At 41.9% G+C, this 27,674-nt stretch overlaps 1 protein-coding gene across 11 annotated transcripts in view; it reads right to left on the reverse strand.

Annotated features, from left to right (window-relative positions):
- SIL1 (SIL1 nucleotide exchange factor) overlaps positions 1-27,674 on the reverse strand; it is a 242,322-nt gene that overhangs the window by 70,345 nt on the left and 144,303 nt on the right. For all 11 annotated transcript variants that reach the window (XR_012414144.1, XM_073994363.1, XM_045394936.2 and 8 more), the window contains 3 exons: positions 26,638-26,746; positions 19,009-19,108; positions 3,316-3,507 (listed from right to left, as the gene is read on the reverse strand). Coding sequence is in view for 10 of the 11 variants with exons in the window: in XM_073994363.1 (XP_073850464.1) it covers positions 3,316-3,507; positions 19,009-19,108; positions 26,638-26,746 (401 nt within the window). In the remaining variant the exon portion in view is untranslated. The remainder of the gene's footprint in view (positions 1-3,315; positions 3,508-19,008; positions 19,109-26,637; positions 26,747-27,674) is intronic.

A 27,674-nucleotide genomic window follows, 5' to 3' on the forward strand; every position in this document is an offset into this window, starting at 1 on the left:
AATGGTGGCACATAGCTGAGGAGACACGTGGGAGAAGGCAAATATACTGCCCCAGGTAGATGGGGTGGATGGAGGCTGCTCCTCATAAATAACTCACCATCTGTTTTCCACACACAAGGTTTTGCTTTTCACATATCCCGTTTAATAATTCAAATATGGCTGTGAGGAAGCCTGGCAGACCTGGTTTGGGTCCTTGGAGCCTGCAGCTCCTCAAACCACCATTCAGTGAGTCTAGAATGAGAAGGGACTGGGGAAGTTCCTGGCTAGGAAAGTGCCATCTTCCTTAAAGCTAGTACTACATCACCCCAAGCCCCCATCACAACCAGGACTTGGACCAAGTTGTGTCCTACTTAATCCCCCAGTGAAACCACAGCTTAACACCGCTGCATGGCAGCTTGATGCACCAGCCCTTCCAATCAAAATACCAATGATCCAGAACATTTCTCTGCCAAAAGACAAATTTGGCTTCTGCCAGGGACTGATTTTGGGATGACCTTAAGATGGGTCTGGTGAGGTGGCCTGTGAAAGCAGAATGGGGATGTCACCTTAGGGAAGACACTGCCAAGTGACAAAGGGCCTACAAGGGAAAACAAAAAACTTTGTTGGGGTAATGCTAGCCCAAGCCTCCTGTGGACTCACACCCTTCCAGGTATGATAAGCTCTCTGGTCATTTTGGTGTTTCATGTGCAAGAGCCCATGGTGACCTGATACCTAAAGATTCATCCCAATATGTTAAGATGAGAAAAAATAGAAGCTGTCAACATCAAAGGAGGACTGAGTTGGCAAATAACCCCTTGTATCCTTAATCCTTTAAATATCTCTAATGGAAAAGCTGTTGGAGTTTTTGGTTTTTACCCTGGAGAGTAAGACTGGCAAGGGGAATGAGAACCGAGGTTCATTTTTTTTTCTCTAAGAGGATCAGAGTCCTGCTATTTGAGGCCTGAGAAAGAGTTATGAGCAGAGAAAGAAGATGAAGAAGCTGCCCCATAATTCCTACGGACACAGTGCATACTCATCCTCTTTCACCACAGACGCTAGCAAAATCCTAAAGGAAGAAAGCATGTGTTTTAGCCCAGTTTATAGAGAACAAGGGCACTGTCGTGCATGGGAGGACATTGAGGATCTATGTCCTGACAAGGATCTCAAACAAGCCTTTGATTATGATTACACAGCCTCCTGGGCCACTGTTGTCCCTAGTCTGGATTACTGCAATAGCCGCCTATATGGTCTCTGCTTCTACCAAGCCCCCCACCTGCAGTCTAATTCTCAACACAGCAGCTGGAGGAATCCTTTTAAAAGTCAGTCACATCACGTCATTCTTCTGCTCAATATCCTTCAATAATATCCAAGTTCACTTTTTTCCATGGCCTACAGGCCCTCTATATTCTTCCTCCCATTATCTCTCTGAGCTCCATCTACTTCTCCTCTGCCCACTCTCAGCTCCAGCTGATTCAAACACGCTAGGCATGTTCCCACCACCGGGCTCCTGCACTTGCTGTTCCTCCAGCCAGAGATGCCCCTTCTCAATGCTGCCAGTTCCAATCTCACCGTAGTTTTTGTATTTCTACAATATTTATCACCTACAAACATATTACTTATAATTACTTCTTTCTTATGTTTGTCTATCTGCTTCTGCTAGAAGGTTAAGCCCTAATTTTGATCACAGACGTATCTCAAGTGCCTAGAACAGTGCCTGGGAGTTAGCAGACACTTTATTTATTTATTGAATAAATCAGTGGCTTTTATTGGCTCCTCATTAGCTCCGCCTTTTGAGCTTAATTCAAAAGGTACCAGTTGCCTTTGAGAAACAGAGTGGCCAAAAGTTTTAGAGCACAGAGTTTAGGGTCAGACAGAGCTTACTGCAAATTTCAGCCCTACCACTCACTAGGCTGGATGATCTTGAGCAATTACATAATCTCTCTGTGCCTCATTTTCCTCGGTTACAAAATGGGATTAATAGTGGTACATACTCATAGGGAAGCCACGGAAGTCAATGAATTAATGTGTACAGAGCACCTGAAACAGTGCCTGATATGTAATAACACTCAACAAATATTAGTTATTATAAGTCTGATCAGTTGCTTCCCTGCTTCAAACTCTTCAATGGTTCTTAGGATCAAGGCTAAAGTCATAAAGAGCATGGTATCTCCAACCTCACCTCTCCAACCCCCAAACCTTCCCACTTCATCTGTGTTCCCCTCCAGGCCATGTGCTCCAGTCACTCCAATCTTTTCCAGGCCCTCAATCTCACCAAGCTCTTCCCTGCCCTAGAATCTCTGCACATGTTGTTTCCTCTAGCTGGAATGCTCTAATCTAAGGGTTGGCAAACTTTTTCTAAAGGGCCTGGTAGTAAATATTTTTGACTTTGTGAGCCATATGGTCTCTGTCACAACTACTCAATTCTGCCATTGTAGCATAAAAATAGCAATAAACAATGCATGAACAAATAGGGGTCGCTGTACCCCAATAAAAGTTTATTTAGGAAAGGAGGTGTTGGGCCAGATTTGACCTATGGGCAGTAGTTTGCCATCTCCTGCTCTAGTACCCCCTCTTCACCCGGCCAACCCCAATCATCCTATAACACTCGGCCTAAATGTCACATCCTCTGAGAAGCCTTCTTTATTGTCCATGACTAGGCTCTAAGACATCACCCTCTGGAGCCCTCATTACAATCTTAAATTATATTATTTAATTAATTTGTTCAATTGTTCATTATTCAGTTACTTCCTCTTCCAGGCTATATGCTACATAACAAGGACTATGTCTATTTTATCTCTGCAGTACCCTCAGAGGTACTAAAGAAGGTAACACTCCACATGAAAAAGAGGTTGGCTGGCCAGGCATGGTGGCTCATGCCTATAATCCCAACACTTTGGGAGGACAAGGTGGGTGGATCACTTGAGGTTAGGAGTTCAAGACCAGCCTGGTCAACATAGTGAAACCCTGTCTCTATCAAAAATACAAAAAATTAGCTGGGCATGGTGGTGCACACCTGTAATCCCAGTTGCTTGGAAGGCTGAGGCAGGAGAATAGCTTGAACCCAGGAGGTGGAGGTTGCAGTGAGCCGAGATTGTGCCACTGAACTCCAGGCTGGGCGACCGAGTGAGACTCCGACTCAGACAAAAAAAGAAAAAGAGGTTGGCTCTAGCCTCTAACACTGTATCTTACTACGAAAGACAATAAGCCTAGATTAAAAATAGTCTGTGCTCTGGGAGAGAACTAAAGATGCTGATGCTATTTTCTTAGGGCTTAGGGAGGGGGGATTTATTTTTGGAGCTGTTAAAAGTCTGACTTATGGATGAAGAAATACAGTACCTGATGGACATAATATTCAAGATCAAAGAGCGCAGCAATCTTCTCTTCCAAACTGGAGCTGGAACTATTGAACTTGTTGATCAGCCGTACCATGATCTGCATGTCAGTCTCAATGACAATATTCAGCTCGTCAAAGTCTTTCTTCAGTTCCTCAATGGGGCGGAAGAGCCGCTTTACCTCAGCCTGCCTTGCCTAAGCAGAGCAGCAAAGAGATGATTAAAATGGTTAGAGACATCTCCCCAAGATATCTGTGGTCTACCATGGATACCCATCCCCAAAAAACTGCTGTTCCAAGACTCACAGTGTTCTTTAATCTACACTATCAAAAATACTAACACTTTCTAAGATGCCCAGAGAAGAGAGCCCTCAAAGTCTACCTATACAGGCCTCTGCTCTAAAAACACACTCAAGATGTTCCAAGGTTCACTTATTCAAGTCTGATTTCCAATGTTCAGGAAGAATAGAAAGGCTTCTTGTCACAACCACTGAGTTAAGGGGAAGTAATGCAAGTTCATCTTCAACCCCAAACCGCACATGAAACAGCTGAGACCTAAGGTAGAATAACCCACACCCTGCTTCTCCACTTTTCACAAGCATAGACTATCTTGGCCTTGCCCTACCCAACCCGACAACATTTTAGGGAAACGTGGACATAGAAAACTATGGGTAAGAGCTGTCAGAGCAGGAGCAATTTGCTGATGAAAATTAAATCACTGTCATTACTGTCAATCTAACCACAGGTGTACAATTTGTTCAACTGTTTGATATGGCTAAATTACTATATGTACTATACTCAAATCTCGAACAATTTTCTCTCAATCCCTCCCCACCCCACTCACATATAAACATTTTAAAACGAAGTTACATTAGAGGTGAATAAAAGACTTTAATTAAACATTTTATACTGTTTTCTTCCCAATTTGAGAGGATAGTGCCTATAAAGAGAGTCTGAAAAGTCACGGTGGTTTATGTATCTGTCTTCCAAGAAAAATTAAAAGGCACAGATATTTATAAAAAGCCGGATGATGAACAGCTGTCAGCTCCAAATTGCTCATCTATTACCTATGGGTTTTTCTCCCCAGTTATAAGCACTCCATAGAAACACCAACCAAAGAAATGAATCAGCCTCTCTTAAAAAAGACCAAGCTCCTAGCGGAGCAATCACATCCATGGGGCGCCACATCCTGATTCTCTGGGCTAAAACAACATGAGATGCTCTCCCTGCACCCAGCTAGAGGTCTCTGGATGGCTGCCAAAGCCAAGCAAAGAGGTCTGGGAAGGCTGAGTCACTTTCCAGAGCTGTGAGATGACAGGCAAGTGAGCACAATAAGAAACTAGTGACATCTGTCTCACAAAAACTATGTGTGCCTGACTCTCAAGAAGGCCTTAAAAAAAAACTTTTTGGCCAGGCACAGTGGCTCATGCCTATAATCCCAGCATTTTGGTAGGCTGAGGCAGATAGACCATGACGTCAGGAGTTCCAGACCAGCCTGACCAATATCGTAAAACCCCATCTCTACTAAAAATACAAAACTTAGCTGGGCATGGTGGTGGGCACCTGTAATCCCAGTGACTCAGGAGGCTGAGGCAGGAGAATCGCTTGAACCCAGGAGGTGGAAGCTGCAGTGAGCCGAGATTGCGCCACTGCACTCCAGCCTGAGCGACAGAGCAAGACTCCATCTCAAAAAAACAAAACAAAACAAAAAAAACCTTTTACTTTGAAATAATTATAAATTCCCAGGAAATAACAAAAATAGTATAGAGACTGTCATGTACCCTTCATCCAGCTTCCCTCAATGTTAACATTTTACATAAGGATATTACAATGTCAAAAGTAAGAAAAGGACACAGGTACCATACTGTTAACTAAACACCTTGTTCAGATTTCACCAGTTTTTACATGTACTCATTTACATGTATGTGTGTGTGTGTGTCATTCTATGTAATTTTACCTGAGATGTAGACTTGTATAACTACCAGAACAATCATGCTACAGAACTGTCCCACCACAATCACATAATCTACTATGTGCTACTCCTTTATAGCTATACTTTATCCTCCCATTCTATTCTCTTATGTCCCTGTGCCCTGGTTGTCACTAATTTGTTCTCCATCTTTATAATTCTGGCATTTAAAAAATGTTATATATACCGTGGCTCATGCCTGTAATTCCAGAACATTGGGAGGCCAAGGCAGGTGGACAACTTGAGCTCAGGCGTTCCAGACCAGCCTGGGCAATACACGAGACTCCATCTGTACTTATATTGTTTAAATTCTATTTTTTAAAAAAGAGAACTGGCCAGCAAAGATGAAAGTGCAGCAAATAAATGAAAGGTGGTAACTTTGGCAATGAAATTTGAATTGAATGTACATGGAGTTATAGAAGAGATGGTTGACGGTGGGAATGTTAACACTGCCACTGTTTGATAAGCTCTAGATGTGCAGACAGAGGAACTTAGCAAAGGCAAACTTACAGACACAAATTAGGAAAGTGATAAAAAGGATGAAATGAGACTGGCAAAAAACTTCACATTACAAGAACTCTCTGAGAAATTTCACAACATTGAAAGTACAAAGGGTGAAATGTTGGAGGCTCATCCATACTTAGAAAGAAGTATGATAATTAGCCAAGAGAGAAAAGATGCTTGTTCTATGTCATATTTTTTTTTTTGGAGTCAGGGTCTCGCTCTATTGCTCAGGTTGAAGTGCGATGGTACAATCACAGCTCACTGCAGTCTCACCCTCCTGGACTCAAGTGATCCTCCCACCTCAGCCTGAGTGGACTACGGGCACAAGTCGCACAGAAAACTAAAAAATTGGCTGGGTGTGGTGGGCCACATCTGTAATGTCAGCACTCTGGGAGGCTGAGGTGGGTGGATCGCTTGAGACAGGAGTTCGAGACCAGCCTGGGCAACATGGCGAAAACCCATACCTACAAAAAACACAAAAATTATTTGAATTTTTTGGCCAGGCGCAATGGCTCATGCCTGTAATCTCAGCACTTTGGGGGGTCGAGGCAGGCGAATCACTTGAGGCTAGGAGTTCAACAGTCTAGCCAACTAGAGAAGGTGAAACTAGAAAGAAGATGAAACCCCTTCTCTAATAAAAATACAAAAATGAGCCAGGCATGGTGGCACACACCTGTAACTTGGGAGGCTGGGGCAGAAGAATCACTTGAACCTGGGAGGCGGAGGCTGCAGTGAGCCAAGATCACACCACTGTACTCCTGTGTGGGTGACAGAGCAAGACTCTGTCTCAAAAAAGAAAAAAATATATATATTTTTTTGGTGTGGCATGGTGGCACACACCTGTAGTCCCAGCCAGCCGGGAGGCTGAGGTGGGAGGATCACTTGAGCTGTAATCCTGCCATTGCACTCCAACCCGGGTGACAGAGACCCTGTCTAAAAAAAAAAAAGAAAGAAAGAAAGAAAGAAAAAAGAATTTTTTTTTTTGTAGAAAAATACTTTCTTTATTTGTAGAAAACATAGACCATTTCTGGGCTATGTTGCCCAGGCTAGTCTCAAATTCCTAGAATCAAGTGATCCTCCCAAAGTGCTAGGATTGCAGGTGTGAGCCATTGCGCCCGGCATAATTCTAAAAGTTTTAAATTACAGTGTACTAAATAAATATTAGTATTGCTTTTCCATTTCTACATATACTTAAAACTAATAGCAATGTAGTTGTTTTAATATCTGGCAAAACAGTTTAAGGATCATGGAACAATCATAATTTTTCCCTTGATTATATCAAGATTGTTTTGCATAGTTTCAGTGTGCACATTTTTACAATTCCATACAACATAAAATGAGGACTGCTGGTATATGATACGCAAATATTTCCTTCCAGTAGTTTATCTTCCGATCATCTTAACAGGGTATTTCACAAAACAAAACATTTTAATTTTGATGAAGTCCAATTTATCGATTTTTTCTTTTATAAATCTTGCATTTGGTGCCATGTCATAAGAACTCTTTACTTGGTCCTAGTTTCCAAAGATTTTCTATGTTTCATTCTAAAAGGTTTTTTTCTTCTTGGTTTCACATTTTACATTTAAATCTATGATCTATTTTGAATTAATTTTTTAAAGGTACGAGGTTTAGGTGACAGCTCATTTTTTGCTTATGGATGCCCACTATTTGTTGAAAAGACTATTTATCTTCCATTGAATTACTTTTGTACCTGTCAAAAATCAATCAGGTGTATTAGTGTGGGTCTGTTTCTGGGTTCTCTACTCTGTTCCATTGATCTATGATTCTTCCTCTCCACCAATACCACATTGCCTTGATTACTATAGCTATAGAGTAAGCCTTAAAATCAGGCAGTGTGTTTTCTTCCACTTATTCTTCTTTTTAAAATTTCAGCTATTCTAGTTCCTTCAACTTTCCATACAAACTTTAGAATAAGCTTATCTACAAAAAAATCTTGCTGAAATTTTGATAGGAATTGCACTAAACTTATAAATTTAGAGAGAGTTAACATTTTTACTATGTTGAGTGTTTCAATCCATAGACACAGTATGTCACTCCATTTAATTAAGTCTTCTTTGATTTAACTCCATCGTCATCTTTCACCCAACTTTTATACTTTTGAGCATATAGATCTTATATCTGTCTTGTTAGATTTATTCCTAAATATTTCATTTTTAGGGGAGCAACTGTAAAATGGTACATATGCTTTTAATTTCAATTGCCAAATATTCTTTGTTAGTATGCAGAAATACAATTGATTTGTGTTGTCTGTATATCTTTTTTTTTTTTTTTTTTTTTGAGGTGGAGTCTCGCTCTGTCGCCCAGGCTGGAGTGCAGTGGCGTGATCTCAGCTCACTGCAACCTCCGCCTCCCGGGTTCACGCCATTCTCCTGCCTCAGCCTCCCAAGTAGCTGGGACTACAGGTGCCCGCCACCACGCCCGGCAAATTTTTTGTATTTTTAGTAGAGACGGGGTTTCACCATGTTAGCCAGGATGGTCTCGATCTCCTGACCTAGTGATCCACCCGCCTCGGCCTCCCAAAGTGCTGGGATTACAGGCGTGAGCCACTGCACCCGGCCTTGTTGTCTGTGTATCTGGTGACATTGCTGAACTCACTTATTAATTCTAGAAGGCTTTTCTTTGGAGGTTCTTTGGGAGTTATACATAGACAATCATGTCATCTGGAAAATGAGACAGTTTTATTTTTTCCTTTCCTTGCCTTATTGCATTGGCTATGACTGCGTTGAATGAGTGTTAAGAGTAAACACCCTTGCCTTGTTTCTGACCTCAATGGCAAAGCATTTAGTCTTTCACTGTTAAGTACAATATTCCATGCAGACTTTTTGTAAATGCTCATTATCAAGTAAGGTTTCTATTCCTAGGTTTCTGAGTTATCGTGAATGGGTACTGAATATAGTCAAATGCTCTTCGTGTATTAAGTGACATATGATGATGTGATTTTCTTCTTTAGCCTACTGATATGGTGGGTTATACTGATTATTTTTTGCACATTGAACCAATCTTGCATTCTGGTAATAAACCCCATGTGGTTATAATGCATAATTCTTTTTACATGTTGCTGGATTTGATTGGCTAAATTTTGGTGAGGATTTTTGCTTCTATGTTCATGAGGATTGTCGCCAAGTAGTTTATTTTGTACTCTGTCTGGTTCAGGTATTAGTGTGATACTGGCCTCATAAAGTAAGTTGGGAAGTATTCCTCCCTCTTACATTTTCTGGAAGAAATGGTGTAGAATTGATGCTAATTATTTTTAAATGTTTGGTTAATACCTCCAGTAAAACTATCTGAACCTGGGGACTTCCTTTATAGAAGGTTTTTCACTACAAATTCAGTTGCTTTTTTTTTTTTAATGGTTATAGGACTACTCATATTATTTCATATTGGGTAAATTTGGACAATATGCGCTTATAAAAGAGCTGGACTATTTCATGCAAGTTATCAAATTTATATGCAGAGTTGTTCACAGTATTCTCTTACTGTATTTTCCTTTTAATGTCTACAGGATCTGTAATGATATTCCTGGTTTCATTCTTGATATGGGTAATTTTTATCTTAGTGCTTTATGTGTTTGTCAGTCTTGTGGGTTTCTTGTTTTTGTTTTTGTTTTGTTTTTTGCTTTTCAGATGAAGTCTCGCTCTGTGGCTCAGGCTGGAGTGCAGTGGTGCAATCTCGGCTCACTGCAGCCTCCACTTCCTGGGCTCAAGTGATTCTCCTGCCTCAGTCTCCCAAGTAGCTGGGACTACAAGTGTGCGCCACCATGCCTGGCTCTTTTTTGTACTTTTAGTAGAGAAGGGGTTTCACCATGTTGGCCAGGCTGGTCTCGAACTCCTGACCTCAGGTGATCTGCCCGCCTCAGCCTCTCAAAGTGCTGGGATTATAGGTGTGAGCCACCGTGCCCAGCCATGTTTGTCAGTCTTGATAGAAGTTTATCACCTTCTGGTTTCACTGATTTTTCTCTAATGTTTTTATGTTTTCAATTTCATTGATTTCTGCTCTTTATTTCCTTTCTTCTGCTTGCTCTGAGCTTGTTTTAATCATCTTTTCCTAGTTTCTTGAAGTAGGACCTTCATTATAGGTATGAGACCTTACTTCTTCTCTAATATAAGCAAATTTCCCTTACAGTTTTAGTTGGATCCTGCAAATTTTGATAAATTGCATTTTCATTTTTAATCAGTTCAATGTATCTTTTTTTTTAACCTCCCCTGAGATTTCCTCTTTGACTTGACTGGAGATTTTCTTCCTATCTACGACTGGTTTTTAGTTTGATTCCATTATAATGAGAGAACATACTCTGCCTAATTTCAGTTCTTTTAAAATTGTTGAGATTTGTTTGATTACTCAGGATATACTCTATTCTGAGAAGTGTTTCATGGACACTTGAAAAGAATGTATATTCTGCTGTTGTAGAATGGAATGTTCCGTAAATGTCAATTAAATTTTTCTGGTTGAAGGTGTTATTCAGCTCTTTAATGTCTTTACTGATCTGTTGTCTAGTAGTTCTAGCAATTCTGAGAAAGGGATGTTGAAGTCCCCAACTGTAATAGTGGATTTGTCTGTTTCTTTCTTTTAGTTCTGTTAGTTTTTGCTTCAGGTATTTTTATATACAAATAAAAGTGGCACATACACATTTAGAATTACTGTATATTTTAGTGGATTGGTCCTTTTACCATTATATAAATTGCTCTTGTTCCTAATAATTTCCTTTAATCTAAAGTCAACTTTGATATTAATACAGTAACTCCTGCTTTTTAATTAATATCTGTATGATATACTTTCTATTCTTTTACTTTCAACCTACTGTCTTTACCATTATATTTGAATTTCTTGTAGAAAGCATATTTTTAAAATTCATTTAAAAATTCATTATGAAAATCTATTTAATTGGTATATTTAGACCAATTATAAAACATTTTACTATTATACATTTATGTTTTAATGTAATATTTTTATATGTTAGAGCTTAAATCCACCATTTTATTAATTTTTTTTGTTTCCTCCAGTTTTTGCTTTTCTGTTTCCCGTTTCTCACCTTCCTGTGACAAACCAAGGTACATTTTATATTATAGAATTCCATTTTGGATTACCTATGCTTTTGAGAATAACTTTATATAGTTTTAATAATGATTGTTCTAAGTATTATAATATACATAAGTAACATCATAATCTACTGGTATCAATGTTTTATCACTGATGAAATGTAGAAACCTTACCTCCAATTATGTTTAATCCTTTGCTCCTCCTAATTGTCTTCAAAATTCCTCACTATACATTCAGAAACAGATCATGTCATAATTTTTGCTTCAACTATCAAACAATTTTAAAGACTCAAAAACATATGCACGCGTGTGTCTTTATAACAGAACAATTTCTATTCCTTTGGGTATATACCCAGCAATGGGATTGCTGGGTCGAAAGGTATTTCTGTCTTTAGGTCTCTGAGGAATTGCCACACTGTTTTCCACAATGGTGGAATTATTTTTTGACTTTTTAACAACAGCCATTATAGTTGGTGTGAGATGGTATCTCATTGTGGTTTTGATTTGCATTTCTCTAATGATCAGTGATGTTGAGCTTTTTTTTCATATGACTGTTGTCTACATGTATGTCTTCTTTTGAAAAGTGTTTATGTCCTTTGCCCACTTTTCTTTTAGTTGTCAAATTATCCTTTATTGAAATATTTTCCTCTGTGCTTAAATAGCTGGGCATTCCACTGCACCACTGTTGATGTCATCTATGACATCATGAGGGTGATGGCCATCAACACTGCAGCCCACAAACTGAGCAGTCCCCAGGATCTCTTTAATGGTTCTAGAGAATTCTCTGGCTAAAGATTGGTGCCACATCTGTCAAGTAATCTTGACAATCGCATCAAAAGTGATATTTCCACTGTGTTTAACGTTTTTCTGTTTCTGTCTCTTGGCAGTTCCTTGAGGGCTTTGATGATCAGGGCAGAGGCAGAAGGTACTACCTCAATCTGGGCCTGTCTGTTCTGAATGGTCAGTTTCACTGTAATCCTCAGACCCCTCCAGTCACTGGCTGCCTTGGCAATATCGTCACCAACCTTTTTTGGAGACAGACCCAGGGGGCCAATCTTGGGGGCCAGTGCCAGATACCAGCAATGATATCAGTGCCAGCACAGACATGGCACTCACTTCACCCTCCGTGCACCTCAGGTATACAACTTTTTTTTTTTTTGAGACAGAGTCTTGTCCAGTCACCCAGGCTGGAGTGCAGTGGCGTGATCTCGGCTCACTGCAAGCTCTGCCTCCCGGGTTCCCGCCATTCTCCTGCCTCAGCCTCCAGAGTAGCTGGGACTACAGGTGCCCACCACCATGCCTGCCTAATTTTTTTTTGTATTTTCAGTAGAGACGGGGTTTCACCATGTTAGCCAGAATGGTCTCAATCTCCTGAGCTCGTGATCTACCCGCCTCAGCCTCCCAAAGTGCTGGGATTACAGGCGTGAGCCACCACGCCCAGCCAGGTATACAACTTTGATCTCGCTGGGGTCGAACTTCGGCAGTTTGCCCAGTTTTTAATGGGGTTGTTTTTTTCTTGTAAATCTGTTTACGCTTCTTACAGATGCTGGATATCAGACCTTTGTTGGATGCATAGTTTGCAAAAATCTTCTCCCATTCTGTAGGTTGTTTATTGATAGTTTCTGTTGCTGTGCAGAAGCTCTTTAGTTTAATTAGATCCCACTTGTTAATTTTTGCTTTTGTTGCAATTGGTTTTGGCATCTTCATCACGAAACCTTTGCCCATGCCTATGTCCTGAATGGTATTGCCTAAGTTGTCTTCCAGGGTTTTTATAGTTTTAGGTTTAAGTCTTTAATCTATCTTGAGTTCATTTTCGTATATGGTGTAAGGAAGTGGTCCAGTTTCAATATTCTGTGCATGGCTAATCAGTTATCCTAGCAACGTTTATTGAACAGGGAATCCTTTCCCCATTGCTTGTTTTTGTCAGATTTGTCAAAATAGCAAAGACATGGAATCAACCTAAATGCCTATCAAAGATAGACTGGATAAAGAAAATGTGGTTCATATACACCATAGAATACTACGCAGTCATAAAAAAAAGAATGACATCTGTCCTTTCGAGAAACATGGATGGAGCTGGAGGCCATTATTCTTAACAAACTAATGCAGATACCAAATACCACCATGTTCTCACTTATAAGTGGGAGTTAAATGATGACAATGCATGGATACATAGAGGGGAACAACACACACTGGGGCCTATTGGGTGGAGGATGGGAAGAGCGAGGGGATCAGGAAAAATAACTATTGGGTACTTGGGCTTAATACCTGGGTGATGAAATAATCTATACAACAAAACCCCATGACACAAGTTTATCTATATAACAAACCTGAACATGTACCCCCGAACTTAAAAGTTAAAAATTAGAAAATAAATAATAAAAACTCAAGAAGAAAAAGATAGGCTGCATTTTCCCTATTTTTTATTCATTACATTGTTCTTTCTTTATTCCTAACATTTCAAGTTTCTTTCTATTATTCTTTTTTCATTCTATTTGGAGAATATCCTTTAGTCATTCTTTCAGAGTAGGTCTGCTGGTGAGAAATTTTCTTAATTTTCCTCTCTCTAAAAGTGTCTTGACCTCCCTTTCACTCCTGAAAGATATTCACAGTTATAAAATTCTGTGTGGACAGTTCATTTTTTCCCCCAGCAATTGAAAAATGTTCCACATACTTCTGGCCTCTATGGTTTCAGATAAAAAATTCACTATCGCTCAATCATTGTTCCCCTATAGTAGTAGTATTTTTTCTAGTTGCTTTGAAGATTTTTCTGTCTTTAGTTTTCAGAAGTTTAACTGTGATGTATCTTGGTGTTGATTTCTTTGAGTTTATCCTGTCTGGAGTTCACTTGGATTCACTGGATTCACTTAATGAATCTGTGAGTTTATGCCTTTCACCACATTTCGGAATTTGTTAGCCATTGTTTCTTGATTATTTTCTAGCCCCATATTCTTTCTACTGTCCATCTGGAATTCCAATGACACAAATGTTAGATCTTTTGTTACAGTCCCACAGGTCCCTAAAGCTCTTTTATTTTTTTTTCTCCTATCTATCTTCTCTCTGTTGTTCAGACTGTGTAATTTTTATTTATCTGTCTTTAAGTTTACTGATTCTTTTCTGTCATCTCTGTTCTGCTACTGAGCCTATCTAGTGACTTTTAAAATTTTAGTTATTATATTGTTCAGTTCTATAATTCCATTTGGTTCTTTTTTCTTATCTTCTGTTTCCTTACTGAGACTTTGTTTCAAGGGTGCTCATAACTGCTTGCTGAAGCAATTTTATAATAGTTATTTTAAAATTCGTGTTAGATAATTTCAACTTCTGAGTCATTTCAGTATTAGCATCTGTCTCAGTCTGCTCGGGCTGCTATAACAAAATATCATATACTGGGTAGCTTAAACAACATACATTTATTTCTCACAATTCTGGATGCTGGGGAAGTCCAAGATCAAGGTATGAGTCAATGTGGTTCCTGGTGAGGGTCCCCTTTCTGGCTTACAGATAATCACCTTTTAGCTGTATCTTCACATGGTAGAGAGAGAGAGTGCTGGTCTCTCTTATTCTTCTAAGGACACTAATCCCTCTTAAGCCCAACCCTCATGACCTCACCTAAATCTAATTACCTTCCAAAGGTCCTAACTCCAAACATTACATTGCAGCATTAGGGCTTCAACTTATGAATCTGGGGGAGACACAAACATTCAATCCATAACAGCATCTGTTGATTGTCTAATTCAAGTTGTGATTTTCCTGGTTCTTGGTATGAAAAGCAATTTTTAATTATATCCTAGACATTTGGGGTATTAAGTTATGAAATTCCAGATCCCACTTAATCTTTTTCAGTAGGTAGACATCCTATTTAGGTTTAGTATACTGATTCAGGCTCACTTGTGTGGGTTGTGGCATCAATGACAATTTAGTTTTCAGAGCATTGTAGTGCTACTCTGGTCTGCTTCCTTTGTGTGCTACCCAGAGGTCAATCTAAAAACCTGGGCAGCATTCCACACTATAGTTCAGTTCTTAAACTTTTTGTAGTATTAATTCTTGTCAGTTTCTTGTATGGGTCACTGAATGGGTGTGTCTGGGACTTCATATGTAAAATCCCTTTCTCTAGCTCCCCTCTCTCCCAAATCCTACCCTTACTCTCTAGTTGGGAAGTGAAACAGCTTCACCTGCCACCACTGGATGCTGGCCACTGGGAGTGGAAGTCTAGGTTCCTCCCTGGGCCTCTACTGACACCACTTTGGTGGGAGAATCGAGCACTGCTTCACTGCTGCTGGCCCGAGGGTAGAAGTTCATACTTCTCACTTATTCCACTGGCACTGCCCCAGAGAGGGAAACAGAATGCTGCCTCACACTGTCTCACTGCCTCCAAGTTGGGGGTGGAAGTACACACTTTTCATTCACCCCAGCGGACACCGTATCATCAGGGAAAAGTAAAAAACCATGTTGGTGCTGCCAGGCAGAGGACAGATATTCAAGTTCCCTGCTTAGCCTCTGCTGACACCACTTCAGCAGGATAAGCAGCCTGCTACTGTCAGATGGGGGATGGAAAATCAGGATCCACGCTTGGTCTCTGTTGGTAATACACCAGCAGGGGAAGCAGAGAGTATCCACTGGGCAGAGGGTGAAAAGTCAAGCTCTGCTCAACTCCCACTGACACCATCTTGATGGAGGAAGCAGAACACTGCCTTCTACCACTGTTTTACTGTCAGGAACAGATACGAGTTCAGGCTCTCCACTTGGCCCCGGGCAATCCTGGTGGAGGAATCAGAGTACAGTTTGCTACTACCACCAAATAGGAGGCAGAAGTCCAGACTCCCCACCTCAGTGTCCACTGCACTGGCACTAAGTGGGGTGGGGAGATTTTCATGATCTTTGACAGGAGTAGGACAGGTATTGTAAATAAGGTTTCTGTTCTGTTAGGATGCCCTTTGCTCAATTCTTTGTCTAGAAATAGCAGGCTTTTCTTATAACTTTTTAAAATCTGCGCCAGTTGACATTTTCAGGATGTGGGATTTGCCAACACTCAGTCTAAAATATATAGAGGACAAAAAGAAAATCCAAGGAACTCACTGCCATGTCATTTCCCAAGCTCCAAGGTCCCTAGCCAGTCTGCTGCCTTCTGACTGTGTTTTAGAGTCTTCCTACATTTGCTTTTAGTATTATGTCCAGGGTTTTTAGTTACCCTTAGCTGGGGGAATAGGGAGAAATGAGTCTATTACATCTTGCCAAGAATCAAAAGCTTAAGAAGGCCATATCTTAAAATATAATAATTTGTAGAATACAGGTGAACAATAGCAGACATAATAAAACATAAAAGCATTAAGCAATTTGTATGGAAATAGAGGGATAAGTAGACGAGATTCAACCATAACAACCCAAATCTGCTGGGAGAGACAGCTTTTCCAAGAACCAAGGAACTCCGGGAAAGACTGATTCACTTAAACCTACTAAGCTACCAGTGGATACACTGTAATTGATGTTCTCCTCCCCAAAAACATCCAATTCCCAAAAACCCACTCATTTAATTAAGAGGATATGGCCGAATATCTGACAGTATTGTCTATATAAATCACAAAAGCACCATCCTGTACTTGTAAGACACCACATAGGCTAGGTTTAAAGATTAATAAACAAAAATAGGATGCTATCTGTAGCCAAGAGCTTGATATATGTAAGAAACTCCCCAACCAATTTCAAATCCATTTATTTGCCAATCCCGGCGCCAGCTCGAAGAGCACATTGGCAGTGAACTGAGTCAGTCCAGATAGGCTCCAAATGAAAGCAGAAGGACGCCAGGACTTAGCACCTCAATGATGGTGCTAACAACCTAAGTTCCACATAAGTAAGGAAAGAGTATGATAGCCAGACCTCAGAGGTGAGCAGCTGGTGCAAATGAGCAGGAGCTGGGGTCTTGCATTTGGGTGCTGATATTGGGATCCCCTTGAAGGGGAGAGGAGTATTTTTTCTTTTTCTTTTCTTTTTTTTTTTTTTTGGAGACGAAGTTTCTCTCTTGTCACCCAAGCTGGAGTGCAATGGCACAATCTGGGTTCACTGCAACCTCCACCTCCCGATTTCAAGTGATTCTCCCACCTCAGCCTCTGGAGTATCTGGGATTAGGATGCATGCCACCACGCCGGGCTAATTTTTGCATTTTCAGTAGAGACAGGGTTTCACCATGTTGGCCAGGCTAGTCTCAAACTCCTGACCTCAGATGATCCACCCGCCTTGCCCTCCCAAAGTGCTGCACCCGGCTGAGAGGAGTATTTTTAATTATAAAAATCAGCAACTAGAACTTTTAAGTAATCTTTAAATACTTAATTTAAAAATTAATTTTAATTTAAAATTTAAATTAATTTTATTTTAAAAATTAAAAGTAATTTTTAAATATTTTATAAATATTCATACTTTTCTACACTAATTGAATTACTGGGGTGGGGAGAAATGCCATCACCTGAAAAAAGAAAATCCAAACACACTCCCAGGGAAAGCAAAGAGAAGAGAACAAGGTTAAGTGGGTCCTCCATCCGCAGAGAAGACGCTGAATAGGAGGTTTTTAATGTTCCCATCGGTCCCACATGGAGCCGACAGTGAGTGGGAAGGAGCCAAAACGCTGGCCAGGCCCTGTTCTAGGCACCCAGGCACTCCTCTCCTGGCCTCACCTGTACCAGGCAGATGTGCTTCTCCTCAGCCCCTCGGCTAATACATCTGTGGTAGGATGCAATTGCGAGCATTGCCTTCCTTCACCCACTGCTGCTGCCACTGAGCCATGTGCCCTCCCACACCACATACACTCTCCATGTAGGAGAAGTGATTTTGGTAAGATGAGTAAAGACGTGGAGACTGGGCCTGCATTTCACACACTTAAACAGGTAAACACCAGCTTCCTATCCCCCAAAAGGTTCATTTTCCCAGAAATATTTAGTTCTAAAGGATCAAAACAACCTATGGCTTCTTCCAGTAATACACAAGCTGTCAAAAGCCTAATGCTGTCTCTCTAAGATATTACCTGGATTCAGGGGAAGGAGTGAAGAGGTAAATAAAGGCAAACAAGTGCCAACCACGGTGGTTCATGCCTGTAATCCTAGCACTTTGGGAGGCCAAGGTGGGCAGATCATTTGAGGTCAGGAGTTCGAGACCAACCTGGCCAACATGGTGAAACCCCCATCTCTACTAAAAACATAAAAATTAGCTCAGTGTAGTGGCAGGCACCTGTAATCCCAGCTACTCAGGAGGCTGAGGCAGGAGAATCACTTGAACCCGGGAGGTAGACCTTGCAGTGAGCCAAGATCGTACCACCACACAAACAACAAGGCCAACTGGGTCACACAGCGAAACTCTGTCTCAAAAAAAAAAAAAAAAAGGCAAATGGGGACTGTAAGGAGAAGAGGGAGGGAGAACGAGAACTTAGGTCTCTAAGGCAGCCATCAGAGAAGGTTCTTTCAAACACTGACAGGACTCAAACAGAAATACAGAGAAATGACTCCAAGAGCTCATGATCCATCTAAGAGTGAGATTTCTTCCTGGTATAGACCTGTAGCTGTGAGCCCTCCCACGCATTAGGGGCATGGCCAGGGGCTGTAATTCTTCACCTTTTCCTCCTCTCATTCCCTTAGCTTGTAGAGAAATTTAGAGCTGGAGGAAACCTCAGTCATCCTCTTGTTCCAGCCCTATGTTTTAAATTTAAGGAACCTGAGGCCTAGAAGAAACACATTTGCTACATGTTCAAAGGACAAGGACAAGGATTCGGGCTTCTTGCTTCCCGGGCCAGCTCCTCTTTCTTTTGGAACAAGCCTGTGTCTAATTCAAGTGTAAGTGAGGCAGAGATCTGGGCCGTAAAGTCTACTCACTCCACTCATGCCCGTGATAATGGAGAGAATGGCCACCCCTGCTCGGTGCCTCAATTTCTCCAAGCATAGGGAGCTGTTTGAAGACAAGGGATGGCAAACAGAATTCTAACCTAAACCATGACAGAAATGCTCCCAGCACTTCTTTTTAATAGTTTAAAAGGGTTACTTATTTGTCATTAATGGTTCTTTAAATTATTTTACAATATTGTTATCCCATATTTATTGCAAGAGTTCCCATAAAAATGAGTCCATTCTCTGCAAAAACAACAAGGCCATGCTGCAGGCTTATACTCACAGGAAAAAATCATCACACACCTTGTCTTCCTTTGAACTCTCCATCTCTGCCCCCTCCTTGAATTTTGCCAGTGCGCTCTTGAGGTCCTGAGATGTGTAGGTGTTGGTGTTGATATCCAGCCTGTCCAAAGAAAACTGAGAGTAAAGAGGGAGGCATGGCTAGGCTTGGTGGCTCGCACTTGTAATCCCAGTACTCTGGGTGGCCAAGATGGAAGGATAGCAAGATCCCATCTCTACAAAAACTTTAAACATATTAGCTGGGATGTGATGGTACGTGCCTGTGGTCCCGGCTACGTGGGAAGCAGGAGGATCACTTGAGCCCAGGGGTTCAAGGCTGTGGTAAACTATGATTGTGTCACCGTACTCCCACAGCTGGGCAACAGAGTCAGACCCTGTCTCTAAAAATAAATAAGAGGGGAGCATCATATTTCCCAAGAAAGAAAATGTCCCTGGGTAAATGGCACCCTAAGGTAAGCAAAGCCAGGCCAGCTCTAACTCTGAGTGTACTATCATACCTTTGCCTTCAGTCAGCCAGAAGTCTAACAGAGTGACCTTACCTTGAAGCTAGAAGAGGAAAGACACAGCTGAAAATGGGATCATTCCATGAGAGAGGAAGAAATGGCATGGGGCAGACAGAAGCCAACCATGAACAGAGGCTCTCAGCCAGCTTCTCAAGGCAGAAATAAGCCTGGAATACCTGTGCAATGCTCCTCCCTCAGGCAGGACCTCTCAGAGGGAAGTGGACTCAGACACAGGGAGTAACGTGCACCCTTATTTATTAATATATTTTTCCATGAAAGGGGACAACAGGGCCCTGAGTCCCACAGTGTGTGCCTGATCTGATTAGACAAAGCAGCCTGTCTACAAAAACAAGTTGGATAGATTCACACTGTAAGACCAACCTCTGAGCACAGAGGAGAGGCAGGAGGTATGTCTCAACCTGACCAAGGAATGGATCTGAGATACTAAGGAGCAGAATCAAGGTCAGCCCCTTCCACGGCCAGCCTCCAAGGGGAGGAGGGAAAGGAATCAACGTGGCTATAATCTCAGGAACCTGCCAAAGACCAGAATGGTCTCCTCACAAAATTCCCTGGAGCTGATCCAAGCCACAGCTACGTGTCTTAACCAGAGAGAAGACATCCATCATGTGGGAGCAAGGTTTTACCACTAGCATTCATTTTAGTTCAATGAACAGAGGTAAGCACAAGAATGATGTGGATGAAGGGAAGAGTGGAGTGTGGACTGTGCTTAACAAGACTGTCTGCCTGGCGTTGGGTTCAGGATTCCTATATCCTGGAATGCCCACAAGATTTCAGAGGTGAGGAGGAAGGGGCTACTGGTCTGCTCTACTCCAGGCAGGAAGAGCACGTCAGTCTCATAGTCTGAGATTCCAGCAGGCCTCAGTTCTCATGTACTAAGGGCTTTCATTCTTCCTAGAGACATTTTAGGGCTCTGAGAAAAACACTCACCTTCTCTAAACCTCAGTCCTCCTAAACTAATTAATAATAGCTAGTAACTCATTTATTGAGCATTTAGCCATGTGTTAGGCAGTTTGTTAATCCCTTTAAGTAATATTTCATTCAAATAGTTACCACAATCCTACAACGTAGGGAGAGAATCCTGAATCCTTCTCCCTACAGAGCATCATCCACTGCCAGTGCATGAGGATACCACTGCTCCGCCCCACATACCCAAGGGAGCTACATATTCAGGAACCATAGCTTGAACACATTATCTCCTCCCTCCTGTAAGACTCGGTCAGGACTAATCCCATTATGCCATGTATCTCTGCCGTGTATCTCATCAGTCTCACTCTCCTAATCCATCTCTCATCACCCACTCTCAGTCCCAACTACGTACATACAAGCACGCACATGTGCACTCAAGTTCACGCACACACACAAAACAGTCATCTGGTGGTCTCACTTCATTCTTCACTACGAAAAATAGACCAAAACTTCATTTTCCCATGATCAGTTCTACAAGCTAACCTGCACCTAAGTCTATGTTTTCTACTTTCCTTCCTACTATAATGGATGAGTGTCCCTGATCCTATTAAACTTAGTTCCAGATCGCACTTGCCTTTACAAAAGCTTTAACTCCCATAATTACACCTCTCCCTCCTGCCTGCATCGTCAATTTCTCCCTTCAGCTGGATTATTCCCATCAGCACACCAACTCTCCTTTTACCCCACAGTCTCTTCTGGTTATCCTGCCATTTCCCTGCTCTCATTCAGAGTAACGCTTTATGAACACATTGTTTTCACTCACTATCCCCACCTTTTTTACTCCTATTTATACTGCCATTTACTGTAATCTGGATTCTGTCCTCACAACTCCACTTACACTGCTAATCAAAATTAGCAATAACTGATGACCAATCCGATGGACCCTTCTTCACTCACTTCATGTTCCTCAACCACTAAGCTGCATTTGCACAGTTCACCCTCCCTTCTTAAAAAACTCTCAGTCAGGTGTAGTGGCTCATGCCTGTAATCCCAGCACTTTGGGAGGCCGAGGAGGGAGGACTGCTTGAGCCCAGGAGTTCAAGACCAGTCAGGGCAACATAGTAAGACTCTGTCTCTACAAAAAACTTGAAAATTAGCCAGGTATGGTGGTGTGTGCCTGTGGCCCCAGCTACTCAGAAGCCTGAGGTGGGAGGATTGCTTGAGCCCAGGTTGTAGTGATCCGGGATTACGCCACTGCACTCCAGCCTGGGCGACAAAGCGAAACCCTGTCGGAAAAAAAACAAAAAACAAACAAACAAAAAAAACCACTCGCCTTTCCTGGCTTGTTACCTCACTCTCATGGCTCTTTCACTTCCTCACTCCTTCTCCAACTCTTGCTGGTTCCTCATCTCCTACCTGAGCCACATAGCCCAGAATGCCTTGGAGTTCAGCCCTGTCAATCTTCTCCACCTCGACATCCTCCCCTAGTTACTTTAAAAACCTATCTGCTAGTGATCTCAACATTAACATCTCCAGCCCAACCTCTCCCCTGAGCACCAATCAGAGTCTTGCACAACTACCTGATAGATCTGTATCTAAAATGTTTAACAAGTACTTCAAACTTATTGAATCTAAAACATGGCTCTTGATTCTTCTCCTTATAAGTCTGTCCGTCTCCCAACTTTTCTATTTCAATAAATAGTACCAACAACCACCCAGTTGCTCAAACTCCAAAATGAGGCTTTATCCTCAATCCGTGTCCCTCCCTGCATCTTCCTTCAACCTCTACGTTGAAATCATAAGCAAGTCCTCTTGAGTCTACCTCCAAATTAAATCTCCAAATTCATTCAGTCTCTGTTATGATACCCTAGACTCTGTCTACAAAAAACTTGAAAACTGGCCAGGCATGGTGGTGTGCGCCTGTGGCCTTAGCTACTCAGAAGCCTGAGGTGGGAGGATTGCTTGAGCCCATTATGTCTTACCTGATCTACTGAAATGACATCCTAATTCTGTCTTCTTTTGTCCACTGTCAATCTCATCTCCAGACACACAGCAACTAAATCACCCTCCTACCTAAAATCTTCCAATGGCAGCTGGGCATGGTGGCTCACACCAGTAATCCCGGCACTTTGGGAGGCCGAGGTGGACAGATCACGAGGTCAGAAGTTCAAGACCAGCCTGGCCAACATGGTGAAACCCCGTCTCTACTAAAAATACAAAAATTAGCCAGGTGTGGTGGTGGGCATCTGTAATACCAGCTACTTGGGAGGCTGAGGCAGGAGAATTGCTTGAACCCGGGAGGCGGAGGTTGCAGTGAGCTGAAATGGTGCCACTGCACTCCAGCCTGGGTAGCAGAGCAAGACACCATCTTAGGGGGGAAAAAAAATCTTCCAATGGTTTTCCATTACAATTAAATGTGAATGAAGAACATACAACATGTTCCTCAAAAGCTACATATTCTGGCCCCCACATACCTCTCCAATCTCATCTCCTATCGGTTTCCTTCCTTCTCTCTTCTCCTCTAGTCACCTTGATTGTTTTCTTGCTTCTCCTACTTGACAAAGCCTTTTCCTTGATAAAGCCTGGGACTTCCTGTTGTTTCATCTGTCTGAAATGTCCTAACTCCTAAACCTATAAACCTAACCCTTTGCATAAAGAGTTAATTATTCTTTTTGTCCATATCATCCTTGTTCTTGCCTCTGTTCCCTGAACTGAAATAAGTGCTAGTGATAAAACCTTGCTCCCCAACGGATGTCTTCTCTCTAGTCAAGATGCATGGCTGTGACTTGGATCAGCTCCAGGGATCTCAGTGAGGTTACCAATCTAGTCTTTGACAGGTTCCTGAGATCAGCCACATTGGTTCCTTTCCTTCCTCCCTTTGGGGCCAGTTAATTAATCCATGATTAATTCCCAGTACTTACATGTTTTAGAACAGGGTCAGCAAACTATCAGTAATGACCAGATAATATCTTACTTATGTGCTTATGTACCTGGTTTTCTGTTCGCCAGCCTTGTGGAGGTTGTTTTGTTTACTGCTGTATCCCAATGCCTGGCACATGGGCACTCAATAGGTTTTCGTGAAATAAATCAATGGAGGAAGTAAATGGCCCTGTCCTTAGCCCAACCTCTTAACCACTATACCATACTGGACCTTGGTAAATGTTCAACCCAAGATGGCACAACTTGAATGTGGTTTTACCCTCAGTCCTCCAAACCCAGGAGGAACAGTCAAAGAAGCTGGTTACTCCAGGGCAAAAAGAGAGATGTACTATGGAGATGTTGACAGGGATATGGACTAAAACCAGTAGAGATGGCAAAGCCTAAAGCATAAATAGCAAATGAAAACCTGTTGCTAAGAGCCAACTATGTGCAATGAAATAAGGCAGTACTAAAGGAACTCTCTGAGACAAGCCAGAGTCAGGGTCTTCTGTCCCAGACTGTAGAGCCAGCATGCATTGCAGCTCTAGGTAGCAATGTGGCCAGCCACACAACATAGTAGAGAGACTGCCATGAATTTTGGATTAATGGACTGTCCCCATCTCAGCCTCCTGAGTAACTGGGACTACAGGCATAATACACACCACACACTCACATACCCACACACCCAGCTAATTTTTGTTTTTGGTGGTTTTTTTTGTTTGTTTGTTTGTTTTGAGACAGGGTCTGTCTCTGCTCCCCAGGCTGGAGTGCAGTGGTACAATCTTGACTCACTGCAACCTCTGCCTCACAGGCTAAAGTGATCCTCCCAACTCAGCCCTGCGAGTAGCTGGGACTACAAGTGTGTGCCACCACCTCCGGCTAATTTTTATATGTTTTGCAGAGACACACATCCTGTTACCCAGGCTGGTCTTCAAATCCTAGGCTCCAATGATCCACAGCCTCCCAAACTGTTGGTATTACAGGTATGAACCACTGCGCCCAACCCCTAACTCAATATTCATAAGCTAAGAAAAGAATAGATTATTTTCTTCAGAAAATAAGACTTGGATTACATGTGAAAAAAGACTTCCTAAAAGTACTTTGAGACACTGAAATATGTGTGTATTGTGCACGAAAGAAGTTTGGCAGGGGCCATGATAATGACAGCTGATTATTTCTTACATGGTTGTGAGAAAGGAGTAATTTTCTGACCTGGGTCACTCCAAGTATAGGCCTATCTGGAGGGATGAGGGAAGATGAAAGATCCTTCCCAATTTGGCGTGACTGTAAGGAGAACAAATGCCTCTATCTCAATATGAAGTAGAATTTTCCAACAGTGAAAACTGTCTAAATCTGAACAGGCTGTTTTGTGGGGTGAGTGCCACCTGACAAAAGTACATATGAACCAGCTGAGTGACTTTCTGACAGGCATGTCAACGAAAAGACTAAGGTAAGAAGTGGGTCTCTAGGACCTCCTTCTAATTACATCTAACTGCAAAATAATGGGTTTTTGTTTTAGTTTTTTTGAGACAGAGTCTTGCTCTGTCGCCCAGGCTGGAGTGCTATGGTGCAATCTTGGCTTATTGCAACTTTCGCCTCCCAGGTTCAAGTGATTCTTCTGCCTCAGCCTTCTGAGTAGCTGGGATTGCAGGCACCTGCCACCACACCCAGCTAATTTTTGTATTTTTAGTAGAGACAGGGTTTCACCATGTTGGCCAGGCTGGTCTTGAACTCCTGACCTCAGGTGATCCACCCGCCTTGGCCTCCCAAAGTGCTGGGATTACAGGTGTGAGCCACCACGTCCCACCTGCAAAATACAGTTTAAATTATAAAATCTAGGCGGGGCACAGTGGTCCACATCTGTTATCCAAGCACTTTGGGAGGCCAGGGCAGGAGGATCACTTGAGTCCAGGAGTTTAAGACCAGCCTGAGCAATAAAGTGAGACCCTGTCTCTACAAAAAAAAATTTTTTTTTAAATAGCCAGGCATAGTGGCACACACCTGCAGCCCCAGCCTACTCAGGAGGTTGGGGCAATGAAATTGCTTGAGCCCCAGAGTTCGAGGTTACAGTGAACTATGATCACACCACTTTACTCCAGCCTGGGCAACAGAGCAAGACCCTATCTCTAAAAAAAAAAAAATCATCATCATCATCATCATCACCATCATCATCCAAGGACTGAGTAACACTAACCACACTCAATCCGTAACTAATAATTCCCAATTCTTACATGTTTTAGCACAGGGTCAGCAAACTATCTGTAATGACCGGATACTATTTTAGGCTCTGTGATCCATATGGTGTCTGTCCCAATTAATCAACCCTGTCATTGGAGCAAGAAAGCAGCCACAGACAATATGTAAACAAATGAGCATGGCTGTGTCCCATTAAAACTTTATTTATGGACACTGAAATCTGAATTTCATACATTTTCATGAGTCATGAAATATTACCTTTTGATTTTTTTCCAACCTTTAAGAAATGTAAAAACCAATTTCATTTGCAGACTGAACCAAAGGAGGGAGCAGTCCCAGTAAGGCCCACAGGCCATAATTTGCTGGTCCCTGTGTTAGAAATTTCATGGCTGGTATTTCTACTGAGCTTTCAAAATGCACAATTGCAGCAACCCCTGCAACTCCATGCCTCAACCTCCCTCCCCTTCATTCAGGAAATATCGAGCAAAAGAAAGGATGCTAATTTAAGGCAACAAAAAGAAAAATGGCAACACTGCATTCTCTAAAACTGGATAATCTAACCCGGTTATTGAGGAATAAGGCAATCTCTAGCCAGTGGAGAATGGCAGTAGCTTCTACTTTTATACTACAAGAAAGCCTGTTTTAATACTGACTAACGAGAGGAAAAGTTAGTCTGAATTAAAGACTTTAAAATGCAATTTTATTGTTCACCAAGGAAGTATTACTGCAAAGCAGAAGGCCTAACAGGCCTGTTTTAATGAATAGATGACTCATCTGTAATCAGCGCATTAATTGTTGGGATTCAAATGGGTGCTCTTAAAGTACTGGGAAAAATAGCTTCATTTTTAAAGCAGGTTAAGCATTCCCCCTACAGCCTTTTTTAAAGTATCAATTTGCTTTGCAAACTATCTCTTTCCAAAGACTGTAGAAGTAAACCTTCATAAAACCCTGACAGATTTATCACAAATTCTATGCTATTAAATTTCAAATTTAAAAAAGCCACATGAATTTGGGCAACGTTTTAAGTATTACAATACAAAATCAATGTCATCACTTAGCCTCCCAGTCCCTAAGGTTGACACTGTACCTTTTGCCTTTCAAATTATTTCGGAACTTGTCCTCAGATTGGAGTTTTGCCTCTCTTTCCCCAGTCTGAAGATTCAGCCGTACGTGGGATCCTGCAGGAACAGCCTGCCCTAAAAGCCAAGAAGAGAAAACGCTCATGAGGTACAAGGTCCTTGGAAAGTCACCAGGATGGCCAACAAGCAACAGGACTTACTAGTTCATGAAGACACAACTCAGCTGTGTTCAGTTACCTCCTCAATCCACCCATCTCTCTCCTGTGAACACACACACCACTCGCACATACTCACTTAGCTAATCTATAAAGGAAATCTGTAAGGGAATGGGGTAAGATGGGCAAGAAGATTCATACTTGAATCTAGAGACCAACGTCCCCCAATTAGAACCTGCATATTTAAACTATTCTATGTTTTCTTGAGCTAATAAAAGCTTTGTGTTATGTGCGGCAGGTAAGTGGTAGATACCTACTCATTCCTCAGGACATGCTACATTACTGTCTCTTCCATGACACTCTTCCTGCCCCTCCCCTGACAGTCCCACAGAACCCCAGACAGCCTGCCATCCCAGCAAGCTTACACCTCACCACCTGCATCTGTTTAATTAGGCTCCTTCGATGAGGCTCTCTCCTTCCTAAGCAAAGGGACTGTATTTCCTCCTTTTTGATTTCCCAGCCCTTAGGCCAGGGCTTGGCACATAAAATGTATGACACTTAATGTTATGAAAAGGAAGAAGGAAGAGACTGGAAGGCAAGAGGACAGAGCAAGCCAAGGAGGCAGGGAGTGGAGCCAAGAGAAACTGAAAACCTACACCCACCTATCTATCTATGGAGTTGATCCATAGCTAGGAAAAACAAGTGTTGTGAATCGATGGGCTATTCCTATGCACTGCACAAAACTACTCAAGTATAGTTAAAAAGCAACTGTGCAGTAGCACATACTACAAATGGAATGCTACACCCATTCATTCATTCATGAAACTGCTGTAGGGATGGAGAATTTCCGGGAAAAGGCTTTTCAGGAGATGGAAGATTTGAAGCAAAGA

This window comes from Macaca fascicularis, chromosome 6 (genome assembly GCF_037993035.2).
Source record: "Macaca fascicularis isolate 582-1 chromosome 6, T2T-MFA8v1.1".
Taxonomy (NCBI): Eukaryota; Metazoa; Chordata; class Mammalia; order Primates; family Cercopithecidae; genus Macaca; species Macaca fascicularis.